At 39.9% G+C, this 23,943-nt stretch overlaps 1 protein-coding gene across 2 annotated transcripts; it reads right to left on the bottom strand.

The window, feature by feature from the left end:
* On the bottom strand, window positions 1-18,038 carry SMPD4 (sphingomyelin phosphodiesterase 4). 2 transcript variants are annotated; one of them, XM_049805847.1, is made up of 19 exons: window positions 17,888-18,038; window positions 17,519-17,605; window positions 16,886-17,028; window positions 16,660-16,735; window positions 15,663-15,771; window positions 14,997-15,049; window positions 14,257-14,408; window positions 12,806-12,938; window positions 12,084-12,155; window positions 8,397-8,486; window positions 5,711-5,856; window positions 5,147-5,237; window positions 4,049-4,149; window positions 3,588-3,751; window positions 2,660-2,865; window positions 2,149-2,382; window positions 1,254-1,385; window positions 959-1,087; window positions 1-521 (listed from the first exon to the last, which is right to left on the bottom strand). In XM_049805847.1, the coding sequence occupies exons 1-19, from the start codon at window positions 17,924-17,926 to the stop codon at window positions 195-197; spliced, it is 2,484 nt and encodes an 827-aa protein (XP_049661804.1). In that variant the 5' UTR covers window positions 17,927-18,038; the 3' UTR covers window positions 1-194. The 2 variants fall into 2 exon arrangements, with proteins under 2 accessions (XP_049661804.1, XP_049661802.1); XM_049805845.1 differs by lacking the exon at window positions 8,397-8,486 and having other exon boundaries at window positions 17,888-18,019.
* Between the last annotated feature and the right edge of the window lie 5,905 nt (window positions 18,039-23,943).

The raw sequence follows: 23,943 nt of genomic DNA, 5'->3' as shown, positions 1-23,943 counted from the left end.
TTTTATAAAAATAAAATTTACATTTATTATCTCCACTCCATATGACCATATCATTGTTTATAAAACTCTATTAACTTCAATATTAAAAAATACTTTAGGAAGATCCGATATGATAATTCAAACATTTTAGTCATTGAATCCCAGGCTCATCCTTAAAACATTTATTTTCACAAGTATAAGCCGACAGAAGGAAATTAGTGTTCATGTGGTTTCCATCCTTCACAGAAAAAAGTCATTATTACAGCATAAAGAAAATATCCAATCAGGATAATGAATGTGCAGCCTACTGGCCCAATGTAAAACCAGGATGCAATGAAGTAAATCATCAACAAAGAAATGAGAGTCCTGTAGCTAGCTAGAAACCTCAGACTGATTCTTGGTCCCCAGTTCTGGCTTGTTCCGTCCTTCACCACAGGACTATACCTGATTTTCTGTATGAGATGGGGGTTAGTAAGATGATAGCGACAAAGTCTGCCAACAAAATCTTCCCTGGAGCAAAGCACATCCATCTGATCAGCAAACTGAGGTAAGAAAAGTTTAAACATTAGTATTCTACTGCAACTACTGTCATAAAGTAAGTGTAACATTTATAGGAAATAGAGGGGGGGAGGATCAAAATGCACTTTTAAATAAACTGCTTTAGTGCCAACTTGCCTTGTATCTATCATACCTGTAGGAAGAAAAGGATTTGCTGTTCCTGTTTTAGAAACATTCATTCTGAATGATACTCCATTGTTCACCAAGAATAAAGAATACATTTAAAATGTTATTTATTAATGTTTTGTGTGGGAAAAGCAGAACTACAGGTAGAGAAGCAGGCCCGATACTATCAGGAAATACCCTTCTAGATCACAGTAAAGGAGACAGCAAGAACAAACAAAGTGTCATATATGTGCAAGTGCAGTGAAGAACAGAAATTTGCAATGGGGAATATGAAAGGAGGCAGTGCTGTACTTACCCTTTCGTTAAGCACCGAGGATAAACGAAATAGGAGGCGGACAAGAGTGGCATTTTCGTAGCTTCGGATGGGCTGAAGCTCAGTATCTCCTTGATACTGCACCTCAAATCTACGTAGGCCGTTTATGATCTAGAAACAGAAAAATAAACCCCTTATCTTGTAGCTTCCATCTGAAAAACCTCTATACTGGCACCTCTCTTAACCCCAAATAAGTTGCATTTCTCTTGATGTGGAAAAAGAACGTGTTTTTTCAAGAACAATCTAGGGTAGCAATATGGAATCTTTCTTCTCTCACCTGGTACCTGCCAAGGGGTGTAAGAATGAGGCCATCCTCGCTTTCAATGCAGTCTGGAAGCTGTTTTTTTCCATTCTCATCTTGAGCTGTCCCACACTTCATCATCATCTGGGTCAGTTGGGCTTCATTCAGCTACTCAAGAAGAACAGTTCTAAAGCATGTGTCTGATCTACTCCCTTTTATTTCATTTATTTCTCCCTTCACAAACTCCTTAGTACTGGAAAACTTCAACAGCCAGCACAGATACCAAGAACTGCTTAACAGCACCTCAGTTAGACATTAAAAGGAGACAGAAGTCTCCAGATTTCTTGTCTCTGCTTGTCAAATCCAAAAAAGGTGTTCTGTTTTAAATGTCCCTTAGTCCTTGAGAGCTGTCAAACAGCTGTCTTCTAGGTCAATTATGTGCGAAAGCCAAGTGGCTGACAGAGAAATTCATCTGTTCTTTTATGTTTAACCAAAGAAACAGACTACTTCTAGTTCATCCATTCATCTATAGCTGCAGTTATATGTTGTATTTTTATAGTTCTTTACAATGAGAAAATAGGGGACCGTTTGTAAAATTTAAGCTATGCCTTGCCTGTTTGTAAACATGACAACAGGCACAAGTAGAGACAGGTTTGGTATAAACTATACAGTCCAAAAGAGTGGTCACCTGAAAAAAAGTAGGCTCGATATTTAGAAATTCAGAGCATCTAGTTCCATCTATATTGAAATGGGTTTTGAAGTAGTCAGGTAAAGTCAAGCCTACAAGATGTTTACAACAAAAATTGCTAGCAGAGTCTCTGGATGGCTTTATAACGCCACAAAGTACAAGAGAGACAAAAGTACATTTGAGGAATCCTGACTCTTGTTCACACTGCCACACAGGGAAAGTTCTTAGAAAGATGTTACGTACCTTAAAGATCTGGCACAAATATTCCAGTGCCTTCTCTAAATATTCATCTGTTTTTTTGATGCTGTCTTGCCCAATTTCATCAAGGTCATTGCCTGTGTAGGAACCATTCATCTCAGATGGTGTAAATCTAAACCATGAAAAGAAGGACTGGCTAGCCATTGTTTCTGCAGAATGGTCTGATATGGATTTTGCCGTCTGCTGCGCCTGACAAATTAACTGAGCCAGTTTTAGCACCTAAAACAAAAAAAATTGCGTGGGACAAACGTAAGGGACAGCTAAGCATCAATACACAGATAAAACTGTGCCTTGATACCCGACAGCGAGAGCAAACCCAGCAAACTCCCTCTCTTAGCTCAGATGGACTTGTGCTAAGACTGTTAGTTGCATTTCCAATAGGACAAAGGTAGTTTTTAAAGTTTTCCACTCTTAACTTCTCATAATATGGATGCTCAGCATTGAGGAAAACACCTGTCAAAGTAGAAAGATACGTGGAAAGAAATTTGTTGCTTACCAAATTTCTGACTTCTGTGCCAAACATTTGTTTATACTGGAAGTCCTGTCCTTCCAAGCTGTAAACATGACTCTTCACCTTAAATGAGGCATCTGTTATAGTTGCAGGCCATGATGAGAGGAAGCTCCCACCAAGTGTGGGGGTCATAAAAAGTCGATGTTGACGATGGGGAATAACAAGTTCTGGCTCCAGAAATAACTGTTCCCCTAGAATTTGAAAAAAGTAGTGAAGACGATTACATAATACTCCTGGTTTTGGCTGGAGAAGGTCTAGCTACAAAGCATCTTAAATAAGTCTGCTAGGCAACTTGCTTTTAGGTAGGCAAGTAGTTCTAGGGGGAAAGAGGCCTTAATTACTTTTTTTTTTCTTTTTCATTTAATCCTCTCTGCCCACAGCAGAAAATGTTGGAGTGCATTTAAACGCAGCCCATACAGACAGCACTTTAAGCCTGTAACTTTTTTTCAAAGGCAGTGGAGAATCATGACACTTAAGACATTGATAATTGTCAAATCTTGCCTCTCCCAAATTTACTGTATCCTAATTATCCTGAAGAATATACATGACTAGCTGAGTAGCTGTTTTGCTAAGTACAGATACCTTTAGAGATATAAGAAATTTTAATCCTGAGGTCAACAATCAAGACAAGTGTAAGAAAAACTGACTTTATTGCAAATACCCAATATTGTATTCTTTCTCCTTTAAAGAAAAATTGTGGAATGAAATCTAAATGATGGTGGTTAGAAAAGAACTATAGACATATTAAACCAATATGACAAACATGAGTGAAGACATGCAGACTTTTGAATGGCAAAAGAGCATGCAAATGGGAAATAAAGTCTATTCACCTCCGTGCTCCTGAGGTGAGATGTAGCCATTGTGAAGAAAGATTGAGAGAGGACAGCATAAGATGTCAAAAATAGGCATTTACCTTTCAGGATCATTTCAGCTAGATTGGGCTGAGCAAAGACTTTGGCTACTCGGAACACCATGAGAGCATTTTTTGGACTGACCAAGTCTGTTCGAAGAGCTCTATTCAGAAATCCTACAAACAGCTTAGTATACATGAGTAGGTTTTCTTGAATGAAGGCAGCCCTGTCAAAGCAAGTACAGGATTTGTAAGTATAGCTATGTAAATAACTTATTTTGCCTTCTGACAAATGAATCACTAAGGGAATGTTTTATACTGTCTCTGGAAAGATTGTCTATTTGCACCGAGATGAAAGAATACTCTTCTCAAAACAAAAGCCTGTGTTGTAACAAATCATCTCTGATCTTGTAGAGGAAGCTAATTCAGGTTGGTGGATGCTTCCTGAAATTCTACTGGTTTACTCAGGATCTGCATAAACTTGAGTCTTGGTTCAGATTACCCACGGTTGCTTTCCTCCTTACCATTTCTCTGACACACTGCGAGGCAAGGGCTCTGCGCTTTGTGGCGGCTTTTCTGGAGCATATCTCCAAGGCTGCAAGTAACTTAACCACATCTCAAGAACCTAAGCAAAATCACACAAAAACATGTGAGTATCAATACTTTTTGGAAAGGACGACAGAAGGGGGTTTTGTACATTTCTTTTAAACCTAGTGAATATTATCTTAATGATACCTAAAAGTTTTCAGGAATAAAGCTCTCTAGTAATCTGAGTATCTTTGAAAAAGAACTGGAAGAACCAAGTGCCTGTTGGTTAGGACCAATCTGGATTTTCTGGAATACCCAAATGAGACAGCACTCAAACAGCTACTACAAAAAAAGAAAACTTAGCTGGTGGCTACATTTAAGGTGCAGTTAACAGCTCTGGTAGTGTTCACTGAATCCCTAGTGAAGTAAGTAAACAAGATGCTACATTAATATAATTTCAGCTCTTGTCTTCTGCATAGACATACCCATCACCCTGAGGAAACAGTGGAGTCCTGATTGCACTGAAGCCACTAATAGGTTTGCCATGGCGTCTGTAAATGTTTCTTCTGATATTCTGCCTCACATGTGTACCTTAAACACCGCGATATAGCTAACTATGGGTCTAGCAAGCAAGATCTAGCCCTGTTACATTCTGCATTTTTAAACTCATACATTAATTACCAAGAGTCATGATCTGATGTATTTCTTTTCCTGCTTGCAGGAGGTAATATTTGTAGTATCTTGCTATAGTAAATTAACATCATATTACTTTTGTTTATGACCTATCATATTAGATAAGATATTAGGACCTATAAGAATGTATCTGTTTTAAAAGTAACACCTATTTCTTTTCAATCAATAGCCATTTTCAGTGTCAGGAAAATCAGCCAACAACCTGTAGTAATTCTCACCAAGATCTATTCAACTTCCTTCTTATGTCTAATTGGCACTCTAACATTAAATGTAGATGTCATATAAAGAATTTCAGTGCTCTAGAAAAAAAATATTTAAAGACCAAGAAATAGCTGCTAAACAGCAATAAATAATTACTAATTCTGTTGAGTACAGACTTAGAAGGAAAATCAGGTACATACTGCTCTGAAAGAGGCATCCAGAGGCCAGTGGCCAAAACAGTGTTGCAGAAAGATATAAAGTTTCTCCTGGACAAACCGAGGAATTACAACCCTGCAAACAGATTCAAAGACAGTCACGTGTATAAACCAGCAGCAAATTTTGAAAACAAAAAAACTCCAACCCAACCAACCAACAACCCAACACACTTCCACAAACGCACATACAGAAAGGACTGAACCAAACTTGTTCTTTAACTGAAGCTACTTCTGGCCACTGAATTTCAATTCAAATACATAAATATAAAATTCTCTACTAACCTTGGCCAGAATCCTCTGGTAGCATTTTCTCTTCTCTGACTTGTGCCAAGATACAGACTAGTGTAATAGCAAGACATCCCCCCCTCCTTAAGCTGCCTCCCCCCATCTAGTGGATGTAAGAAACATAATCCATTAGCTCTCATGTACTTTTAATAATGTACTTCTGTATTTAACCATCAAAACAACCTAATTCAACCTCTCGGTGAAAGTACAGCTTTACAGGGAGAAGCTCTATATGTTTCAGAGACAGGCTGCTCTTGTACCTACCTTTTAAACTCCTCTAGTGGGCTGGCTGTGTGGGAGTGGGCTGAAGGGGAGAGAGGCTCTGGTTTCAGGCTGTTGCTGAAAGCATGCAAATGTTTCACAAGCAGTCTTACCACTAGCACGTGCTCTTCAGTGGGCTTAAATGACTCCTAGATTCAAAGCAAAAGACAGGAAGATAATGATTATCACATGCTAAACGTTCAGGAGATAATTCAGGAAAATCATATTCTCAGATCAGAAATCAAAATACAAGAAATGCTCTCTTCCTTCTAGGTTCTTCACTGTAGTTTGGTGCCACCTGATTTTAGACAGACTTGCTCCCCGGGACAAGCTGCATCAATCTTCTGCCATCAGTTCACTAAGAAACAGTAGTGTATTTTTGATAATGTGATTGTAAGAAAAAGCATCTACAGTACTCTAATGCATTGAATTTCAGGCTAGCATTAAAGAACAGAGTAACTTCTAGATTTCGACTTACCCCTTTCTGAAAAAAGAACATTCAGCCTTTCATTATGGTTATAAATTCATTGCTGTGGTTATAAATTCATCTGCACAACAGATCCTTTGTTTATGCTCTTGGCAGGCTTTATTAAGTTCTTCCTATGCTGGTACTCATCTGCCTTATAAGAAAGAATAATTCTAGAAAGAGTTATGGTAAGAATAAGCACTGCTTCAAGTCCTGTGTGATCCTGTTGCTTCTAGCATCATTATGGGTAGAATTAGCCTGGGTGGGAGTAGAACAAGGAGTGATGGTGAGCCACAGCAATGTTACTAATAAGTGAGTGTATGATATAGCAGGGAGAAGAATGAGGTAAAAAAGAGCTAGTTCTCCTGGGTGCCCAGCACCAGAGCTGGTCTGCTGCAGAATCTGGGGACAAAGCACTAACTCCTTTGCTACTGTAATCTGCTTTAAGAGTAGTGAACTAATCTCAATCCACTACTGAAGGCAGATTTTAAGATAACATTTGCTTTCCAAGTTTCACAGCTCTCATGTTTCTCAAAAGTTGAGAAGAATGTACATGAAACAAAAGTTACAGCTGCAAGTAATGGAAGATGCTGGAAGAGTGTATTAGACAATAGCTGCAAGATGTTTCCAGGATGCCAAATGCAGCCATGCTGAGGTAAGACACTGAACATGACTCTAGGGGACTAGCAGGCATTTTTGTACAAAAAGTTTCCACTTCTTAAATCAATTCAACAGCATTTCCAGTGCTGGGGATGTGGAGGAGGGAGGTCTGTGTGTGTCTTTGTGTCCCTTCTCTGCAATGCCTGAGGCAAAGCAGATGCATTTTTGCAATCTCTTAAGATTTTTAATACGCTGTAAAATTCACTCCAGGAAAGGATTCAAGGCTTCATGATAGATATAGTCATGTAGTACAGCCAGATCTGAGATTCCTCTAAGAGAGAGAATAACCTGTTACCATTTCTAATGAAGGCTGGTCTTGTGTTCTTGACAGCTCCTGGTAAGTCCCCATGTTTTCTACAGTCCTGAGGAGAGTTTATATAAGAGGGTAGAACTCTGAGAAGTTACTTGGTCCTAGGAGTTTAGATCAGGATCTCCAAAAGCAATTAGAGAGGTCGAGTAGTCTGCTATAGGCCTTGAAAGGGTATAATTTAAAAAAAATTTCTAGGCTCCCCTTGAAGGTACCTTCTGAACTTATAAAACCACCAGTACCACTATTTCAGTACATCATTTCAGGTGATGCTAGTAGTTTTTCCACTTTGCAATTCTTATAATTTCCTCTTAGCCTGGATCAGCACTATTACAAACATTACTGGTTTAAAAAGTAATTTTCCTCACAAGTGTTTTTGTTGTCAAACCTGAACTTACAGGATGGACTTATGCCATTCTTTTCTTAACACAGTACTTAGATAGACATAATAGTAAAAAAGATTTAAAGACAAGTAGTAGTTCCCGTTTTCCTTTCTAAGCAGTACCTTGAGATATCATAGCACTTTATAAAAAAATAAAGGATTAAACAGCAGGAAAATTCCATGTAGTGCTAAAGAGCTTTATAGTATATATGCTCAGCCCTCCCCTTTCCCAAAATGAAGACCCAATGAATAAAGGGCTGAAGTAGGGAAAGAGGAATCAGCAATCTGTTCCAACAGGAATGTTTTTGCATGCACATTTCCTGAACAATCTGCAAATGTACCACTCGTGTGCTTTTGCAAAACTGGACACTCAAGTTCATGTTGCCACTACAAATTTAGTACTAGTCAATGACATTTCACTGACTAAAAAAACCTAAATGTTACCTACCTTAATTTTAGGTGACAGCCATGCAAATTCTGATCTTCTCTTCCACGCAAGGTTTGCTTAAATGCCTAGTGTGTGAAGGGCAGAAATCTGCCATCGGTGAAGCCAGTTTTGGTGTCAAAAAATGTCAGTGTAGCTGCTAACCCTCTTTGTACAGTGCATTTCAAGAATGCATCTCTAAAAATGGAGTTCCTAATTAGTCCTCATAATATGCTAGATTTTAAGTATTTCCTCCATGACCTTTAGGAACACCCCTCAGTATCTGTTTTCACTGAAAATTTAGTAAATCTCAGTGCAGTGTTCTCAATCAAGTTGTAAAACCACACCTTAGCAGAAAAAGCTGCTGTACAGCTAGCCCCAATACACTTTGCAGATTATATGATGGAACAAGATTTTTAAAAAGGAAACAAAATGAAAAGATGGTAATACTTGGTATGCGTGGAGGGCCTGGTAGCTGGATTGGGCAGGACTACCGTGGTGTTTACTGGAGATACTGAGTCGGTAGTGGAGAACCTCCAGCTGAGACAACAGAAACAAAGGAAGGGGGGGGGAGGGAAAAAAGGAGAGAAGAGAGCAAGAGAAAAAAAAAGTGAGAATGAGCCCAAGGAAGAAGGGTGGGGGGAAAAAAATGAACATCACAAATACAGTCAGGGACAACATATCACAATAACAACTGCAGCCACAGTATCCTCTTCTCTCTGGTGTTCAGCAGATTGGTTCCACATCATTTCATACCCTTTATCAACTTGGAAGTACAACTGGGAGCAGGTGTCAAAAAAGTATAGCTGTAAGTGGCTGTGACTCTTCTCTTTGCTACCTTCAGAGCAAATGCTGATAGGGAATATGGAGCTTTTGCCAAATAAACTCCCTATTTCAGAAGTTAACTGAACTGCAGCAACAAGGATTTACACACTGTTATGGTGTTTCATTAAATAATGGAGTAAAAGCGTTCAATATTCCACAAGCTTTTTTAATGCTATTTTGAAAAATTTTGTCATTTCTTCCTGTGCTGCCAGAGAAGCAGGGTTTGTATACTTGGAAGAAACTCAGATTGATACTTTCTTCTTCCCACAAACAGGAAGAAAAAGAGTTTGCCCAGAGAAGTTGTGGATGCCCCATCCCTGGAAGTGTTCAAGGCCAGGATGGATGGGGCTTTGAGCAACCTGGTCTGGTGGAAGGTGTCCCTGCCCATGGCAGGGGGGTTGGAACTAGATGATCTTTAAGGTCCCTTCCAACCCAAACCATTCTATGATTTTATAATCACTGTGAGCCTGTCCAGTAAGTTTCCAGTTCAGAGAAATCCTCTGTCTTCTCCTTCTGATTAAAGGCGATTTGGGAAGGCTGCAGGTCTTGTGAATTTCCTCAAAAGAGGAAATTATTTTTACTATTAGGGAAACATCACATGTATAAAAAGGCAAAAGACATACTTAACATACAGTGTTATATGCTGATGCAAAAGGCATCTTGCCTTAACACTGAAGTCTCTGCAAGCCTCAGCCCGATCCCTTCTTGGATGAATAAGGTAAAGAGTTTCTTTTGACAATGTGATGGTGAAGAGGATACTGTAGTGACAGTGACACACATGTATGAAATTAATGAAAAAAACATAAAACAAACAATGTACACTACACAGATCCCAATGACTATTGTCAGGCATCTAAACTAACTCTCCAGATCACACCTCTGCTGTCTTTGAACAGCCCCTACCCAATCTCCTCTAGTGCCAGTTTGGTATCTTTTGGTTTTACGCTCTTAGTGTAAAAAGCTCCCAACAGCTCAAACACACCATCTGCTTTGTAATTGACTCCCCTGCTACAGGAATCAGCAAGAGCCTGTAGTTTAATGGGTGTTTCACATGCAGTGCTGGGGTCTGTGGCACCTGGCATTGGAAGGTCAGGAAGCATTACACAAAGTTTTATCAAATAACTTCTTTTTAAGGGTTGTGATTACAGCAGAAGGGAACAGGAAAAGAGATGATGCACGCTTGGGCTCTGGATTATCCGAGAAAGAAAAAGCAAACAGACAATGTAAAAGAATAGGAAAATAGTTGAATTAATGGGGAAAACAGTGAAACTCAGCATAGCAAATAGTGTCAACCTCAGGTTCACACCAGACCCAGAAAGAATTCAAAGCAGTGAAGTAGAAAAGTACATCTTGTCAAAAGAAATTATTTACTATTAATTCCCATTCCACTGCCTTCCAATTTGTAAAGGGAAGTCTGTTATGACATTAAGAAGGTTTAAGGAAAAATCTATCATTCCTTGAGGCACTTCACAGTAAGTTACATATCTGGGATCTGGCTTGGCCCATCAAAGCAAACAAGTCTGGCTGCTGGACAAAGAGAGCAAATTCTGTGGAATCTCATCCCACCTTCCAATACAGGGATGTAGCCATTTCAAGTCGCTGATGGTCAAACAGGTCTAGATCCAGGGATGAATGGTCACTAATTACCCCTCCTTCCAAACGCACAGAAGGCTAAATGGAATCAAGTGAACCTGCATAATTATTAATAATTTTAAGAATAAGGTTTAGGGTGATCTTGGGTTTCCAGTCAAGCCCTTTAACCCTTATGTTAAAACAAAACTTGCATTTCTGCATATTCTACTTCCTCGTTTGAGGAACTACGAAGCAGACTATTCTCCATCAGCCCACTCTGAGACCAACCTACAAGCATCACAGCTTATGAACAGTCCTGTCCCCAGCTGGTCTGGAACCTTTCCTCAGTCCTGCAGGAGGGATCCTTTGTCCATTTATGGATGTCACGGGGAATTCCAGTCCCCTATTCAGGTGCTCTAACCCAGAGAATGAAGACTTCCTTTTTTACATGCCCATGATTACCTCCCATCAAAGATGAAGGTAAAATACCATCAGGGAGTTATGGCATCAGGCTGTGGCTCAATATACCTTGTGGGGGATCCTGAAATGGTGATTTCAGAGAACTTTAAGCTCTACCTAAGCCCTATTCCACCATAGCATTAATAGCCTTTGTCTATAACTGCTACTCTCTAGTGTTAGAAGAGAGCGTCTGAAATACAGAGGGTGAACAGAGGAGAGAAGTTTAAAGCAATCATTATTTCTCGCCTAAGCACAGCGCTTGATGCACAGACTGGACAGACAGACAGACCAAAGGTACTTCCAAGCAAAGCCTTTCCATCACAGGTGCACAGCCATGCTGCTGGGAGTCCCAAGTGGAGACTTTGCAACATTAGTGAGTTTGCATTTTGACCTCAACTTCAAGAATAAAAGACAAAACCCATCACACTTCAGCTCTCCCATGTTTTTTCCTACCAAAATATAAATATGTTTATTTTATTTTACAGTCTGTGGAGTGAAGGATCAGAACTTCTCAATCAACTTTCATATTGCTCTTTCACATAGGAATAAATCCTGAGTAGCTTTTATATTTCTCTCCCCTTCTACGAAAGTCCCACTGTGACCCAGAGGGAATTCAGAGGATCAACACTTTCTCCTTCAAATTCCCTTTACATTTATAATGCCTTTGATCTTAGCCTCCCCAACACTTACTTGGTTTTACATGCAGTAGTTTGTTACTGAACAGGCCACCACAAACTGCTTAAACCAGTGTATTATTTGAGCAAGAGATATTCTGAACAAAAATGGTTTATTCACTTAACACTGAAGGACAATTTAGTAAGAATTCCTTTTTTAATTTGGATTCATGCTTAAAAATGGTTATGTATCTTAGAAGTTACTAATTCGTATTTCAGTAACAGTTGCTATTGCTGCTGGAAATCAATTTTAGCTATGTTGCCCCAGTGGGATTTAACACTATGCTTTTATAGTGGCATCTTCCCCGTCATTAGTAGTTTAATTCTTGGTGTTCAGATTGTTGTGACCATCCCACAAACTTATCTTACAAAAAAACCAAACCAAAACAAAAACAACACAACTTCTGCAATGAAGGCAAATCTGGATGACACACAACATTGTTCATAACTGGACTAGAAACTTTGACACACTCATGTAGATATTCTGATAAGTTATTTCTTTCCTTTGGACCAATATACAAAAAAATTCTCCAAAGAACAGGAGATTTGTCCCAAGATAAGAGGTCAACCATCAGATGACACTCATGAATGAAGTACAGACTATTACCTTGACGTGAGGGGACTGCATTTTCTGATACATTTCCAGTGAATAATGATGAAGCCACATTTCAACAAAGATCTGCAAAACAAATATTTTCTCAGCTAGGGAAAGAGAAATAATCCAGGATTTGTCAGTCACAAGCTAGGTATAAGGGAAGACGATAGTATATAATCTGAAAACTAAGCTCTACTGGTAAATAGACAGGTGCCAATTCAGAGATGTTTCAGGTTATCATCATGTCAATGCAAATGACTGAATTGGCATACTGTTAGCACCTGCTAAGCATCAATATGTCAGTTCAGCAACATGGTAGGAACTTGTTTCAGAACAACCGTTAAGTCCAGATTCTCCTTTCCCTTTCCTTGATGGTGAACAGAACCAACTTCTCTGTGCTCAACCTTTGCTTAGAGCATAGGATTGATGTAAGATTAAGAAAAAAAAAAAATCAGGTTTAGAAACTTTTCTGGAAGAAATTACTCAAATGCTTGAGATCAGTTGTTGGATATACAGTCTAAAAAAAAAAAGATATTAAGTGCCTTTCTAAATTACAACTTAACAGTTTTAACAGTGGTTCTTTGTTTCAGTAACAGAAAACAACAGCTGCACTGCTCAACTCCAAAAACAAGCTAAAGCAAAATGGCATAACTGTCTCTGGTTTAAAAAGGAGAGATTCCTCAGTTAGCAGCAAGAAATGCTGTGGGGTGTTTTCCTTCTTAAATCCAACTCACCTGGAGCAGTGTTTCTGATCTCCAGATCTCCTGTGAAGCTGGGTCAGCATTTACAGAAGGCTGATGGGCAATGTGCCTTTTCAGCAAGCTGGTGTGATGCATGCCATAGGAAGTGAAAGGCACTGCTGGAGACCTTGAAAGGCAAATGAAGGGAAATACTGAAGTCAGTAAGCCTCAGTAAAAGCATGGATGTATTTCCGTGTAATCACCGGCTTATAAACTGGAAAGTGGTCTTTAAGAAGTAAAACTGCATAGTTGATTACACATTGCAAACTTCTGCAATGTGTTATAATTACTAGGCACTTTAACTATAAACAAACACTACATCACTATTCATACTGCACTGAACCAGCTTTACACAGACCTGATGTTATGTTCAATATTACATGGGTTTTTTACTTTCTCCTATTCAAGTTTGTTTTCTTTCACTCTGCCTTCCATGTTCATAATTCACCTGATCTGTATTTTCCTAGGTATATGCTAAGGCTCAACAGACCATGGAAACTGATATTTGAAATGTATTTAAAACAGTTATATAAAATATAATGGCTTTTTTTTTTACATTTGTGTAAAATTGCTAATATTGAGAACATTTTATAAAGTCGAGTAGCAAAACCGATTTTGAAAATGTGGACTTTCACACACTTGGCCATTACAAAGAACAAAAGACTGGGTGCTTGTATTGGAGCATTTTCCCTTCAACTTTGTGAGTTTGGTTTTATGCCATTATTGCATAGATACATAGAACTTCAGTAAGTGGTCAAAAATCTTTCATTCTCTTCCCTCCGTTTGTGGCTAATAGCTTGACCATGGAAAAAGTCACCTGAAATGCAGTCACTCATATGATTTGATTACTAGTACGTGTCTTGGCTTTTTATACCAGGAAGTTATGAACTAAGAAACCTATGAGCACTATCAGTCTGCATCAAAGCCACGGACGTGGTCCTGACGCAGCAATTTCAAAGAACTGCAAAATAGGTAATGAGAACATTAAACAATTAAGGATGGCAACCTCAGAACTGAAACAAAACGACCAACTGTCAAGTTGTCTAGCTTTATAGCAACATTAATAAAAAATGCAAGTTTCCTTGTAACAGTGGTTATCACCAGTGCCATCTTCACCACATACCATATGTAGCTGAAGGTAGTAAAAACTGTCAAGTACAGTTAGATCTGTCCTGCTCCAGTTGCAGGGCACAAAACACAACTAGAGTTGCTGAACTGATGAATTTTCGTTGCTTGTGCATGCCTTTTCTTCTCCAATAATAGCTACCTTTCAGACTTTCAATAGAGACCTTTATGGTGAACATAAATCTATTTAATTTTTTATAATAAGTACATACAGATCATAAAGAGCAGAGGTCTTTCCTACTTCTTAGAGATTTTGTTCCAACAAACTGTATTTTGTAAGCACTGTTCCCGCAATTTGCCTCTGGCATTGCAGTCATTACCTGGGAGTTGGAGAAGGGATGGCTCCCCCGGGATTTGAAGAAGGTGGAGGAAGGACGCTTCCTTCAGTGGGTAGGAAACACTTCAGGTATGTGTCCACCAAGATGAAATAAGCGCTGTTGGAAGGGCTGACATGATGGGTGACAGGTGAGTTCTGAAACAGACACACATGATATACCTGGAGTTATATGCTGTTACTTTAAGCTGCTGCTAGGAAGCGTCTGTTACAACAGCCAGACCCACTTAGTATAAATAAGCAGAAGCCCAGTGGTTATAAAGGGTGAATTGACAACAAAGACACTTTGGAGCAATGGTAGAATAACTAACTGTAAGAGAACTGTTGCTGTAGTAGAGAATGTAACCAAGTATGAGAAGAGTGCAGTGTTATATAGCACAGGTAACAACAGGAAGAGGAACCAAATAACCAGACACCATACTACAAAAATGTGGTTATGACTGTATAAGTGGTGTTATTGGATAGAGGGGTAGGAAACCCATTTGGAATCCATTGCCTGCTCCGTGCTGGCATGTTGTTGGACAGACTGCTTACTGGTATATCTAAGGTGGGTATTTTGTTTATTATCCAGTCTTACTTCATCAACTGAACCAAAGCAATAACAAATTCTAAAAGTACAGATAAAACTGCTGTTAATCCAGCTGGACGGCACCTCAGCAGGCTCTTAAAGCACTGTGAAGAAAGGCTAATACTATTTTAAGGGAAAAATTGCTGAAAGGTACTTACCTTCTGTGTAATCAAACTAATTGCAAAGTAAAACATGTAATATTCAAATGGATCTGAAAGAACAGAGTCAAGGATCAGATAATAAAAAACAGGTACAGCTGTTAGATATCTGGGGATGCTGACTAGACATTAAATTTTTATTTTTTCAATGCTAAAATAACTTGCTAGAGCTTAACAGCAAATTCAGCTTTGCCTTCTTGCTTTCCAGCCGACTCAAACATTGGTAGTTGAGTTTTTCCTCTATGTGGCAAGGTGCGTTTGCATTACTCTTCTCGGCACATTTGACTATCTCAAACTGAAACAAGTGCAGCTGCAGCTAGACTGCTTCCAACAAGTACACTAGCTGCAAAGTTAACATGCCCTTTTTCTATCATATTGCATAAACTATAAGTAGTTACGAAAACAAAAATTGTGAAATACAGGCTCTACTGAAATCACTGGGAATTTTGTTGTTGACTTGAATAAGGCCAGAAATTCCCCCACAAGGGTTTGTAAGAAGAGGACAAATTTATTTTTCATTGGAATCTAAACATTTCTAATCAGCCCAAACTCTTAGCATGACCGTGATTTACCACAGACGCGTAATAAATACACAACAGAAATGCTCGTAATCTCTCAGTTTTAGATATTTAAAAGGAATTAAATATACAACCGTTAAAAGGATACTAAGAGCCAAATTCAAACCTAAACCACCAGATGAAGGAAACTGGACTTTGTTGTGGTATAAAGAGCATTCTGGTAGAACTTGCTCTTGTATTGAAGCCTTCACAGGGCCCTGAAAAACAGAGTAATGAAATATTAATCTGGCTACTCAGGACACTTGCAGAGTATGTTTTCAGATAGTGAAGTTCTGCTGCATTCCAGCATTCTGGGATGATATCTACATTCAGTGCAGTGGGATTTTACTGCATTGCAGTAGTTCCTTGTGCAAATGCATACTCTTTAGATAACTGCCAACTTTCTCACTGAAAATGAGTATTCAATAGAAGAAAAAGAAGGAAAAAAAAAAAAAAGAAAAGAGTCTTCACCAAGACTTTTCCAGTTGGAGTGGGAGCAGCAGAAGACTGGTGTTTGCTTGATGACTGGTGGTTTTATTAGGGTAACTGAGCTGTGGACCAGCAATTACTATATACTTAAATGAAGTTTCCTTTTGTTAAAGACTGTCGAACTATCTGAATCAATTTCTACGTAGCAGGTAGCTGGTAGCAATGGAAGAAACAAAGTGAAACAACTCTGCAGATAAACATTTTTGTTTGACATGTCATAGTTCATAACTAGGATAGCAGTTAGTCTTCAAACACATGGGCACAAAGTGCAGCCAGGGAAGGCACTGCTCTGTGATGAGCTTGGAAAACTATTTTCAATCCTGCAACTACTGGTAACCAAGATAAAGCACACAACTCTCTGGGGACAGGATGAGAATCACAATGCAGCCTTCTTGGCTGAGCAGCACAAATATCTAGCTGCTAACCACCATCTCCTACAAAGTTTATGGCTGGGAACTCTCCTCATCTAGCAACTGTTTAAAGAAACAGGTACGCTCTAAACCTTGAGCACTGAGGCAACACCTTGGCCTATATTGAACCGTATATATAAAGTGCGTGCAAAGTTCCAACAGCTGCAACAACTATATTCTCTTTTTACAGATTTTTCAGTTACTCACTGGAAGATATGAGACTGGGAAATCATATCTGTACTCTTCTGCTTGGAGTTTGTAAACCAGCTTCATCATTGGGCCACTGCAAACAAGCATCAGAATGAAAATCCATGGTAAGAACCCTCTCCTGTGTCACTTTTGTGAATTTATATTTGCACAAGAGAAAGAGGTCAAACATTAGTTATTTGTTCACCCTACAGTTTTTAATCTGTGCTGAAATGAATGAGTTTACCTGGGATCCAAGAAATCCAAAGCCACAGAATATTCAGTGGGATTTGTTCTTCCTTGCAAACAGCGAAGATTCCAGCCCACGATGATGCCATCCAGGCTACCAAAAATGCTCTCCACCAGCCATGGGAAGATGCCATGTAGTTCCTTTAGGGAAAACAGACACAAATAGTTAATGTGTACAATTCCTCACTTGAACAACCTCTATTGAGCGCACAAAGATACTGTCTGCCAGCTACTTATGGCTGTTTCCAGATTATCACTGGGGAGAGCTTCCATTCAAAAGAATGTATTATAATAGAGCAATTACAGGAAATCTATCCTGATTTCTGATCCTACTAAAGTTGCGATGATACTCATCAGCATCACGTGCAATTACTTGTCACGTTATAAAAACTAGTTTTCCTTGTAAATTGAGACTGAAAGGTATTAATGAAGTGCAGTCAACTGAAAAAATCTTTTAATGACTGGAAAAGGTTTTTCACTCTTGGGAAACACTGACTTCCCACTGTTTCACCTGGGGTCCCCAGAAGTCTGGTTAAGAGAAACAGGAACAAAGAAAATAGTAACGTGAAAAAAGCAAGTTCCTCCGAAATACACCAGGCAGCGAGTTTCTGGAAAGGCAGCGGCCGCTCACCTTGGCGGGAAACTCCTCAATGACCGTCTCCAGATCATGGCACCGCTGAACGAAGGGTTTGTTTACACAGTCTGCCTTCAAAGTGGCCTGTGACAAACCATAAGGGAAATCAGATCACCGCTGCCAGAACGGACGGTACTTATCACGGCCGTGACGTAAAAACCCCCTAACTACGCCGCTCCTCCGGCACGGCGTTCCTGTTGAGGTTCCCGCTGACCGACTTTCGCACAGGGACGCGACAAAGCGGACGGTTTAACCAGAAACCCCCCCCCCCCGAGCCCAAACCGGGACGGGACGACCCGCTGTGGGCACGGCCCGCCGGGCTCGCTGGGCCGCCTCCCCGGTGAGCTCCCGCCGCTCCGCACCCACCAGCAGGAAACTGGGCTGCTGCAGGTGCGGGCCGGCCATGCCCCCCCCCTCTCCCCGCCACCGGCGGAGCCGCCTGTTTCCGGGCCGCGCTGCAGGAAGAGGAGCGGAAGCGACCGGTAACGCTTCCCTCACCGCCGCCTCCCGCGCTCGGCGCCGGCGCAGCCTTTCTGCGTCACCGCTCTCTCGCCCGGCGCGCCGCGGTGACGCCACCAGGCCCCCTCCCTGCGTCCGCGCCGCCTGGCGGAGGGGCGCGTGCCGCTGTTGCCGTGGTGATGGCGCAGCGCTGGGCGCCCTCCAAGATGGCCGCCCTGGGGGGGTGGTTGGTCCTTCCCCGGCCTGCGGGGCTTCAGCCCCTTCCCGAGAATCCTTTGGGGGGGGCTCCAGAGGTTTTTTTTAGGGGGGATGTATCTGACAATTGCGGTCAGGCAAGCACACAGCAGCCCCGGGGTTTGGTGGCGGTGAAGGTGAAGCCATCGCTTGCTCAGATATTGGTGTTTGGAGAGAGAGCGTCTTGTGAGAAAATTAAAAGCGGTGTGGACAAAGAGAGGCCTCACTGACAATACACGCTTCCTGATAATACATACTTACTGACTGTTTTCGTCCAAACTACGGGCGAATTTAAAAATGGTGTTATTAGAACAATGTCACAATACTGTGAAGAAAAATTTTTTAAATAGAAGTGTATTAAATGGCCAGAAAACTATGTCAGAAAATGAGGCAGCTATGCCGCAGGACTCTGTTAGAAATGAGACCTGCATGCATCAGCTGAGCTATAGGAAACAGTAATTACACAGTTCAGATTAAGAGAATTGATAAGGGAAGCTGAAATCGCCAGGAAAAACACTTGGTTATAGCCATAAGGGTAATCACTTCTCAGTGTATGAGGAGAGCAAAAGAAACCCTTGTGATGGTAATATCCCACTGGTAGATAGACAAAGTAAAATTAAAATTGCTAATAATGCAGAAGAGCGTTTGATGCATGCTTACGGTTCATATTTAGAAGGAAGCAAGATGATACGTTTAATTGCAAAGCCCCAGTAATTTGTGTGCAAGAAAAATAAATGGGCAGAAAAACTATCGGCTGCTCGTGTTTTTTATAATTGGGAATTGGGGGGAAATTCCGTAAAACCAGAGGAATGCTCGTGTTGTGCCAGTATCCAGAGAGAGGTTTCCAGTCAGAGGTCCAGAAAAGTATAATTATTTTATAAAATACCGAAGACAGTTATATAATTAATACCAGTAAACATGATTACAGAAAATAATCCTCCTCAGACAAGTTTGGCTTTGTTCGCGACAAGATTTACAGGTTTTGTCGGAAAAGACCAATGTTGGTAAAATGTCGATTTTCTTGATTGTTCTGACTAGTTTATGCGAGGGGGTGCAGGAAAAGTTGAGTGAAATGGTCTGGTTTATGTAGTATAGGAGGTCAAACAAAATGATGTGGCCTCATACTCCACTGCTGTCATTAACATTGAAACAAAGCATAAAAAATTGTATTAGAGAGAAAAACAGAGTAATTCCTTTTGTAACATCAGGTCTGACCCTGCAGGGTGACTTGATTAATCCAGTTTAATAGGAATATTTAACAATGTAAAATGATTCAATATTTACATAAATGTTTACATGATCAGAATTAAAAATGATACATTATTTCTTGGTATTGACATGTGCTTCCACTCCAATCTGCTTTTTCCAAACTGGATCTCAAAACTGCTTTTTGATCTTGGCGGTGACTAAGAGGAGGGAAGGCAGCAGCTCCAGTGGCTGTAGAGCAATCCAGTTCCTGACTGCTGAAAAGACAAATTAACAGTTTTTCAGACAACCCCATTTGGAATCCTGCCAGGCAATTAATTTGCTTATTTCTTTCCTTTTTTATATTACATATGGTTTTGGTTTTTTTTTTTTAAAACAAATGTCCAGTATTTTGAATGTAGCAAGCTGGTAACAGATGACAGAAGAGTTCTTTGACACGTACAATAGTGTGATTTAATAGAACTGTTCGAGCTATATTTGCTGTGATGCATATAAGTATACGTGGCCTGGTTGGGATGCTGGCCATGTTTTAAAAGTGCATTTGCAGATGGACACTGTCTCTGGCTGAGTGAACACTTTTCCTTGAAGGGCCGGTCCCTCCTCCAGGTGGTGATAAAGAGCTATTTTAGCTCCAGAAAAATCTGTTGGGACTTGATGTCAAAGCTTCTGCAATATTTTTATTTAGCTATAAAAGTTATGGGTATGATTGCCAGAAGTTAAGGAAACAGTAGACCTGATATATTTTCAGTGGGTGATAGAACTGGAGAAAGAAAACAAGAAATAAATGATTGGGTGAAAAAGTGGAAACAGAACAATGGAGGTGCTTGGTAGGGATGGCTCAGTAACACTTGGGCAAGTTAATAAAATAGCTGCATGGGAGAAATTTATCAAATTATTTTAAGAACTAAGGGAACTGCTGAGGAGAACTGCAGAATGACAGTCAATTTATAACTATTAAGTCTGTTCCGGAGCCTACTGAAATCAATGGTATAAGTCCATTATCACTCTTAGATATAGCATTTTCAAATGTATCTATCAGGATTGTATATGTATTTTTTCCCATTTTGCAGATGGAGAGACAGAGGCCCAGAAAAGTTATGTCACCTGCTGATATGCCACTTACCTAGGTTACTTTTTTCCCTTTCTCCCATATTATAGCTGTCTTTAAGCCACAGCAACAAGAAGGGCTTTTTTGTTTTGTTGGTATGTCTGTCCTGAGAGGAATTATTCCTGAGATAGCTTGAGGCTGAGCTTTTTTTCTGAAAAATTTCTGAAAAATTACTGAATTCCATTCAGTAATCTGCTTTGGTGCTTGCTTTGTGTTTTTATCATTCATTGTGCAAGAGGTTTCTGTTAGGCAAAGAAGTATACAGATGAACTGACCAACTTCAGCCATGCTAACACTTCTCCTAGCTAGCTTCAAAGGTAAGCCAGCATTGTGTCACCTTGATGTAATCACTACAGCATTAGTTTCAATCAAACTCTACAGAGTTAATTAAATTCATACAATTATCATGAAGCTGAATGACTCAGTAGAGCACAAGCAATTTGTGCGTAGTAGATTGAGCTAATATAACACTTAGTACCAGAAAATCCACTAGGAAAAGAGACTCTCTAAATCCTCTGATGGCACCTTGCACCGTTACTGATGCTCCAGTTAAACATTTGGGATATGTAAGAAACCAGACTTGTGTGGTTCTGGTGCTCGCAATACTGTCTCAGGAGCTCATACAGCCTTCTTTTCTGAAAGCAGTACTAAACAAATTCAAATTTAATCATATGGGGCTCCTACTGCATTTTACAGACTTTAGTGGGAATTTCAGGTATAGAAGGAGCATTACGTCAATGCTTTAGTAAGTGGCTTATTCATTTTAAGATGAAGTAGTGTTTGTAGTGAAAGATGCCATCTTATATAAAGCCAATGGATGGATATCAGAGGGAGAAACAGACAAGCTTTTGGGAACTCTAGCTTCTCTCGAGGTCTGACTCAGATGCAGCAAATGACAAGTCCAAGCTGGGAACAAGTTACCGTAACTTCAACCTGATTATGTTAATCAGTGAATCAGAAAGAAAAAGATAAATTAGGAATAATCTAATTTAAAGAAACAGCATAGGTTTCTGATAAATTAGACAGACCTTGTTGCCTGTGCAGGATTAATTTAATCTCTTCTTGTAAGGACAGGTTAGAGTGTTGTAACAGTGAAGAACTCTGTCAAATGTTTTCTTTTGGCTGGAGAATTGTTTGAGTGTTGATATGTCAGGGATGGATGAAATGATCTGAAAACATATAGTCTGTTCAGCTGTGATGGGAGCAAAACCAGGCTACCGGTTAATGAGAATTCAGCTGGAACAGAGCCTGGAGTCATATAGGTGAGGAGAAAAGGAGAATTTTCAGAACTGTAATAATGTTTCTGGTCCAACTGAAGCAAATTCTCTTTCCAAAGCTGTTCAGCTCATGCAGACATCATGTCTGTCCCTAACATGCACAGACCTGCTAAGGCTGTAAGTCAAAGTTTCACATGGATAAAGATGAGACTTCCTCTTTAGTCTGAGGAAACATTAACCTACTCATTGTATGTAACAACTTCTCTTCTGAATCAAACTTCAGAAGGCTCTCGGGATATGTTTAACCATTGCAGGGCAATGTATACGCATGTCTGCCTACTTTTAGTATATAGCTTTTTGAGCAGTCTATTGTACATTCAATTTATTTAGCCAGGACAAAAATTTTAAATACTAAACATCTCTCTCAGGGTGAATAAATACATATCTAGGGGCAGGATCTGACAGAAAACTATAGATTCTCAAAGGATAGGACTTTCTGTGGATTCCTCTTTGGATTATAAAAATTCATCCTTAAGAAATACAAAACTATTGCACTTGTGCACTGCACATGCCAGGACACTCTCAGGCAGAAATGGAAGGCTTCATAGAAATGTTGCTCTAGCTTATCTCGTACATTGCAGCTCTTCTATTAGATCAGATAGCATTTTCTTTGTCTTTTAACATAAAGTAAAACTTGCAGTAATTCTTGGTTTGAAAAGACTGACAAGCAGTGGACAGTGGTGCATTGGAATGGGTAACTGCTGAAATGTGTAATCTCCAGGGGTTGATGGAAAGCAACAGGACAGCTCTGCAGGGAAAAGTGTTCTTTGAAGACTTGCATCATATACGAGAGGGAGAGAAAAAAGACATGTTTTTTTTACATATCAGTTAACTTCTATTGGGGTATATGCATTAATTTCTCCTAATGATTTCTCAAATTTATTACATTTTTGCCTAGTTTCTGCTAACAGAGATTGCTTAACATGATGTATAACAGCATGGTATCACTAGTCTTGAGAGTACCTTAAGAATAGTCTGGTTGAATAAGCAGTGTATTTTGTGCCTTTTTATGTGTACTTTGAGTTTTGCAACTTTAGCTGTCCCATTTTGAAGATTTTCTTCTCCGTATGAAGTGCTAGAAATGTGTTTTTAATTAAAACTGGTTTTCTTGCATAATCACATGAATCCGGAAGCTTGAGGCATAAGTAATCTCAACATTTCAAAACTTGGGATAAAATGTGAGTACTGGTGGCAGAGTGTATAAACTTAATGCATTATGCAGGGAGCTAAAGCAACTCTTGGATCGAGTCTGAGGAATTTTGAATATGGTGAGCATTACTACTGAAAGTACTTTCTGAGTTTTGCTTAATATAAGGGTTGAGGTCTGGGATTTGGGCTTCGAGAAGTAAGGCAACATTTAATGTACCATTTTCCATTCTAGTTGCTGGTGATCCATATTCTGATTTTTAGTTTAGCAAGGTTAGCCTGGGGGGAAAGACACTTTGTTCCATTTGCAATACGCTTTTCCTGTTGATTTTGAAGGAAATGGCACCCCAGGCTGATAACTATGGTTTCATTTTGTTTCTAGATATTTCCTCCTATTTCTAAAGCAAGATCTTGATGCAGTAAGATAAGCATGAATTGCTCAGCATTGACTAACACTTGAAGCGTGTAGTTAGAGCTCTGCTTGCTATTTATACTTTGCCAAATTGACATTCCTATTTCTCAGTTCACTAGGTTTCTGCAAAATGCCATTGACGACAATGTCACCTTTTCTTATCTGAGTTGCAGTTCTATACTGAGGGCTAGACGTGGGCACTGTGAAGAAGGGGGAACTGCCTTTGGTTGCACCTCCATCATACAACTGGATGTGCATGCTGCATCATACAGCACTAAGGGAAGGAGTGGGCTTCCTATGAAATGCTCCTCTGACTGTGGATTTTGTTACAGAGCACCAAATCGGCCTCTAAATTCTGTGCATTTCCAGCTGTAGAGTCTGGGCCTTCCAGAGAGGATCTCATATATGTCAGGTAATCCCTTGACAGGACAAGGGGTAATGGCTTTAAACTGAAAGAGGGTAGATTTACATCAGATGAAAGGAAGAAGTTCTTCATTGTGAGGGTGGTGAGACACTGGAACAGGTTGCCCAGAGAGATTGTGGATGCCCCATGCCTGGCAGTGTTCAAGGCCAGGCTGGA

This window comes from Accipiter gentilis, chromosome 7, assembly GCF_929443795.1.
Source record: "Accipiter gentilis chromosome 7, bAccGen1.1, whole genome shotgun sequence".
Classification (NCBI taxonomy): domain Eukaryota; kingdom Metazoa; phylum Chordata; class Aves; order Accipitriformes; family Accipitridae; genus Astur; species Astur gentilis.
The sequence above is the reverse complement of the archived record's forward strand: the minus strand, read 5'-3'. Positions and strand labels throughout refer to the sequence as shown.